A 6,563-nucleotide genomic window follows, 5' to 3' on the forward strand; every position below is an offset into this window, starting at 1 on the left:
AGACAGACAGATAGATAGATAGATAGATAGATAGATAGATAGATAGATAGATAGATAGATAGATAGATAGATAGATAGATAGATAGATAGATAGATAGATAGATAGATAGATAGATAGAGAGATAGATAGACAGACAGACAGACAGACAGACAGACAGACAGACAGACAGATAGATAGATAGATAGATAAATAGACAGATAGATAGACAGATATATAGACAGACAGACAGACAGACAGATAGATAGATAGATAGATAGATAGATAGATAGATAGACAGACAGATAGACAGATATATAGACAGACAGACAGACATACATACTTTTCATCAGTAAATAATAATAAAAAACTAATAATTTCACATCATTAATGTATCTTGGAAAAAATGTGTCAAACAAGGAATACACGCTTTACCAAGCTGTCCTCATCGGTGACGCGTGACAGCTGATTATCACCAGAGTCTGCATCCTCGACCACAACAGTTTACCAACAAGCAGTTTACACGTCCGTATGTGGAAAAGAGGAAGCGGAACGGCTTGAGTCATGCCTGGTTCTTTACTCAGTATGGTGAAGTGAAAGCAGCATCAGCTTTAATATTGAGAAGAAAAGGAACGATAAATACTGCAGCGTTTTAAAAATCAATAATAGAGAGCTGAGGAAAGTTGCACACACGTTAAAAAATAAGATGATAAGCTAAAGCTACACACTTTCCAAATAAATGACGACAAAAAGAACATTTACATTTAGTTGCCTCGTACTTCTTTGTCATTTATAGTCATTACTCACAAAGCTCACAAGAGCACCGTGACGTCACCAGGAGTAAAACGACACCAAACACTTGACTCATGTACTCACATGATGGGAAGAATTTTGTTTCCTGGGAGGCTTCGGATTTGGGAAGTTAGGGTTCGGTGCTGCCGGTGCGGACGAGGTACTCCGAAAAACGAACAGTCCAAATGACCCCCGTTAAATTCAGGGCTTTAACATTTAAGTTGCGTACATGTGAGAGAAGGTGGAGCAGCGTGAGCCGGCCTTCCTCCTCCTCCTCCTCCTCCTCCTGCAGCATCCACCGACGCGTCACAGGAGAGGAGAGGATGATCTGAAGGACGGGAGGGGAGGGGAGGGGAGGGGAGGTCCCGTCTGACAAAACATGTAAATGGCAGACTCCTCACAGCTGACTGGACCGACACGTGCACGAGGACGTGATATTTGTGAGCAACCCCAAGAAAGGTTGGTATAAAAACGGAATACAAGGATTTTACAAATCACTTGACAAAATATTTAATGTTAGTAAATTATAAGCAATTCATGTTTATTTAGAATCACAGGCGTGCGGACGTTAGCCGCCGGGTGACGTCACCTTGAGGATTCCCACTATAAGCCTTTAGGAAGAGAGGACAGGGCTCAAACGTTTCCCGCTCTGGTTCCGTAGTCCAGTATCTCCCTTTATTGTATTTGATGCATTCGTCTCAACTTACATTTGTCAATGAGATCAAATGCATTCCCAATGCAGTGACATTCCCTGCCAGCTTTCCTCCTTGCCTCTTACATACTTGGATTTCTTTTTCCAGATTTGCTAGATTTCCTGGGGATATTATTCTATATAGATGGTGAGATCATCAGAAACACTGTTGGACTCAAAGTCATCTTCTTATGAATGAAGGTCTTCCCCTTCCATACTCAATAATGGCCTCATCACCTGTGACCTATGAAGCACTTTACCCGTGGGACGATTCAATCAGGCGCTTTGAGCTTCACATGCATATTTTGGCGCTCAGTGTTTGGACGATTTCAGTTTAAATGAATGTCAGACATTTTCTTTATATTTGTGTTTTACAGGATGTGACGGAACCGTTTTGGAATCGGGACTGCGTGACAAAGATTGTGTGTAACTGTTTTCCATTTGCCCTACCTTACACCTCCACTGCACCGCAAATATTTAATAGCTGCAGTTACAACTTTCCACATTAGGGTTTGACTTTTAAACTTGTAAAACATGATGTATGTGTGGACTACATGGGCTCAGTCTTCTGTTTGTGAATACTTATTCTGGTACATTCTGCTCATAATATATTTGCATTGATAGATTCTAGTTTAAATACATGCATTTTACTTACTTACAGCACTCCAATCCCTGACCCTGCAGATTTCATAGATTATGCAGTGTGCTTCTACTCCTCATAAGGCAGTTATCCCCAGCAGGAATCCCCTCTTGCTGTAACTTTTCCCAGACCCCCCCCCTCCCCGCAAGATACTGTAACTCAAAATTCACATAATGCATTTGAGTCTTTTTGTGTGTGCGCACTTCCTGCACGTGTCTCGTATCATTACCGGCATCGCATCCCTCCATCCAACACAGCGCTACCCCCTCCATCCCTCCTGTTTCCAGCTTCTTCCCAATGGAACTTCCTATATAAGGACACCGATCCATTTGCTCCAATAAATCAAGCTGCCGGTTGACAGCTGGGGCCTGTTTTGTGTGGGGCTGTAACAAATGTGTGCGTAAGTAAAACCTAAAGGCAGACCAGGGACCAACACGGGGGAGCTCGGCCAACATCGTGGGGGCGGAATGGCATCAAACCAGGGTTGAAACGCTCTGTCAGAGACAGGAGACGGGAGGGGGGGAGACGTAAGGCCAAAGGGAGGGATGAAGAATGAGAGGTGGAAGAGGAGGAGGAAGGCGAGATACACTGAACAGAGTGGTTGCGGCGTGTTCCATATAAGGACGGCGGGGTTGTGCGGAATCTCGGCAGCTTTCGGTGTCACTTTCAGGGTCTAGCAGAGGCAAGCAGCTCGAGCCCCAGTGACTAAATATGGTCCAGCAGCGTCACCCTTCAAACAAACAACCTTGTTTTTTACCTATAGGGAGGGGGGGGAAGACAATCAGATTATTGTTCTATCCTACAGCGAGGAAACAAAGGAAGGTTTGTGCTCTCAGTCTGTTATTCACCTCTTTATTGGTATTTTCTTTATACATGCCAGGAGAAGGGAGGACAGCAGCCTAAAAATGGGATGTGGAAGTACATCTTTATCCTAAACTTTGGCCATCCTCCACCAGTTGTCTCAGAGGGAGAATAAACTCCAACTGACTCTCCTCAGCGATAAATAAACCCAGGAAGAGTCGAGGGTGACAAGAAGAGGAGGCAGCGGAGGTGAACGTGGATAACAAGTAAAGGATGAAGGAACCGCTCTGTCAGAATCTCACGGGCGATTAAATTTGTCTATTAAATATAGCTGCAAATAAAGTTCCATAATGAAGCCAGAAGACATTTATCCAGCTCACAGGAACTACATCTGACACACAATCTTCAGCACAACGTGAATAAATACACAACAGAAAACATGACATGTAATGTCGAGATCTTTTCCTGCAGTATGTTTCATGTTTTTCTTCTCCCGCCTGCCCATATATGGAAATCTAATGGAGAGAAAATATATTTATGGATACGTTTGACCCTCGTGGAATGCAAATGCATTCTAATCTGAGCATAGAGGCAAACATCAGTTCTCTCTGCAGCATTCAATACTATTTATACAGCTGTCTCTTAGACGCTGCTAATTTATACAGAGCAGGAATGCTACCTAAAGGGCAAACCTCCAAAGGAACAACCATGCGCCATTGTTTAACTTCCTCTGCTTATATAGCCATTTTCACAAGGCGCTCATACGTGGTGCCAATAAAACAGGCAACTCACGGCCACGGCTGTTAAGAGTAATTGGCCGTTAGCGCAAAACCATTTAAAAAATATTCTAAAATCCCAGCGGAAACTATGTCAGTTCAGACCCCTGATGTCCCAGATGAGTCCTGTTGTTATTTATAGCACAAGTATGCATAAAACAACACGGAATCCTTTCCAACAGGAAATAAGAGTTTGTGTCCGTTATATCGTATCGCACAAACGAACGTTCCTATCTAATGCTTATCACTGCAGCAAAACCAAAGGGTGCTAATCATCGTGACCTCATTCATTCAGCGAACAAGTCCGAGTTGTTCTCGGCTATGAGAGGCCGAGGTAAAAGATGAATGAAACGGAGGTATCATCGGCAAAAACATCTCACACAAGATGTAGATGCAACATGGCTGGGTTTGGTTTTGCGGGTCAACACAACAAGTCCAGAAACGCTAACACAATCAGAGTGATGTAGACTTAGAAATTGTACAGTTCCATTGCTAATTGAACCACGTTGCCATGGAAACTACACGCAAACTGTCCAAATGCAGTTCTGACTCGACAAAGTTTCAAATAAAAAGTGAACTCCCCATTTCTATTTCGTTGAACTGGCATATGGACAATTTTGTAAAAATATTAATGCAATCACAGAGCTCTGTCTTTATACACAATGCTACCTGCTAAAAACTAGCACTGAGGCTGCAGCGGGTTCCAGTATGAACCTGTTTCCTGTCTATCTTTGGTGAGGCTGCCACCATGTGGTCGAGATTTTAATAGCAGTTGAACAAACTGGGATTGAATGTAGCTTGCACTATAAATATAAAACATTTATTTTTGAACGTGACAAAGACATTATATATAAAAGTATCAAAAATGAACTGTAGCATGAGAACTATGCTTCAGTGCCATCACCACTGATGGTGGATCTAAAACACGGTATGAAACGTCACAATGAATCACTTGCTACCGAAGAGTTAAGAGTCATTCAAGAATTGTATCACTGAAATCCAACAGCGCTTCACTTCAACTATTGGAGGATTAAAGTGCCAGTTGTTATCAGTCTGTTCTGGCTCAGTACTCGGGGCCAGGCACTGCGTTCCTGGTAGTAGCTGCCGGCAGAGATGCGCCGCACAGAAACATTTTTCCATCGTTGTCACAGCTATTCAAGAAGTGGCTCACCAAGCCGTAAAGAAGAGGTCTGGAAAGTAAGATAAGAAAGCTTGTTATTAGCAGGTTTGCATGTTTGTCTCCTTCAAGCGTTTTATGTCTGCTAGCTCGTATGTCGGACCGTTGATTCAAAATTTATGACAATAGATTCGGATGGGTTTTATTGGAAAGGTAGGCCAGGGTTCAAGGAACAATCCATTCAAATTTTGTGGGGATCATTGCAGGCCAAAATTGCATTTTCTTTAGAAAAAAGTGCAGCCACGGAGTCTACAGCCAGAATCTGATCAAGGCAAATATGCAATATTGATACACGATCTATCCAAACGGTCAATTGTGTGTTTTGCAGGAATCCCTGATGGTAAACAGAGATAGAAGATGTAATTTAAAAAAAATGTGCTTGATTAAAATGTCCCGGAGAAAAGTAGAATTTCACAACACAACACAATAATAGTGTTTTCCAAATACATTGTGGGGAAAGCTTAAATTATTACAAATCTTGTGTGCCGAATGACTCACAGAGCAATTTGAAATCATTGTCCCGTAACTGAACTGAGCCCACAGGGATCAGTAAATATTTGAGCAGTGCGTTGGACAACAGCGTGTACATACACAGACTTAGAGCTTGAATCCTCTGAGACTTTCAGCTCATTTGCCAGGAACTGTCTGTCCAAAGGAACTTTAGGTTGGCCTGACTCTGCAACAACAAACAGCGTTGAGTGGTTTCAAAAAGCAGCAAAGGGAATAATTCATGAAGACTTTTCCCCAACATTGGCAAACTAGTAATGTTTAACCCAATAACATGATCGATCCTACATGATTCAGACATTCTTGTGTACACTTTTACACACAAGAACACAGTGATCACAATGTGTGTGGAGGATTCGTCATCTGTTCCACTCACCTGCTGACAGCACTGACGCCGTGTATCTGTACTTGTTGAACTCCAGGTACTCCAGGATGAGCTGGTTGATGATCAGGTTTTCGTGGGACAGCGTGGGACGAGGTTCCCGCTGGTTCTCCAGGGCGCTGAACACCTCTGCCCGGATACGAGCTTTCAGCTGGCCGAGGACCCCGCTGGACTCCAGCGTGCCCTTTATAGCTAAACCATTCACAATCAATGGATCACATTTAAAAGGTGTCACGTTATTAAATGCGCGCATCTTAGGTTCAATTGACTTAATGGTTTCTATTTAAATATAAACCAGTACTTCAGTAAATTGCAAGATTCTCCCCATTTGTTCACAGGGAATAATAATAATACTACTACTAATAATAATAATAATACCCACTTGACCATAACTCTCAACCACAGCAGCAGAATTACCTCCTGAAATCGGCATAAATAGGATTGATCAAACTGTCCTCATGGAGTTTTCTTTACAGTTTTTCTGTTAGAATAACATAGTCGGAAAAGTAACCTTGCTAACTAGCCTCGCTAGCTCAGTGTTCCAGGGTACTGCATCTTGCTTTAGCTGTATAGGAGCATAACTAACACTTTAAATTCACTGCGCCGTCGTCCAGCTGATCTATTTCGGTGTAATAGTGTAATGGGAGATAAAACTGTGAATGACAGTCACCACTTACCGCACTTGAGTTCATTTACGGCCGCCATTGCTACCAGTGTATGTAAACAAACGACTTCTTCGTATAAACGAACGTCTTCCCCGCTTCACATCGCAGACGGTCGCCCCCTAATGACGGACGTCTGTAACTACAACTGTCTTTTA

General features: G+C 42.6%; 1 protein-coding gene across 1 annotated transcript; it reads right to left on the reverse strand.

Moving 5' to 3' along the window:
* Nucleotides 1-4,513: 4,513 nt before the first annotated feature.
* On the reverse strand, nucleotides 4,514-6,456 carry cep20 (centrosomal protein 20). The gene is made up of 4 exons (XM_068751336.1): nucleotides 6,421-6,456; nucleotides 5,738-5,935; nucleotides 5,446-5,530; nucleotides 4,514-4,867 (listed from the first exon to the last, which is right to left on the reverse strand). Exons 1-4 carry the CDS (start codon nucleotides 6,446-6,448, stop codon nucleotides 4,741-4,743), a joined length of 438 nt encoding a protein of 145 aa, XP_068607437.1. The 5' UTR covers nucleotides 6,449-6,456; the 3' UTR covers nucleotides 4,514-4,740.
* Nucleotides 6,457-6,563: the final 107 nt, after the last annotated feature.

This window comes from Brachionichthys hirsutus, chromosome 17 (assembly GCF_040956055.1).
Source record: "Brachionichthys hirsutus isolate HB-005 chromosome 17, CSIRO-AGI_Bhir_v1, whole genome shotgun sequence".
Classification (NCBI taxonomy): Eukaryota; Metazoa; Chordata; class Actinopteri; order Lophiiformes; family Brachionichthyidae; genus Brachionichthys; species Brachionichthys hirsutus.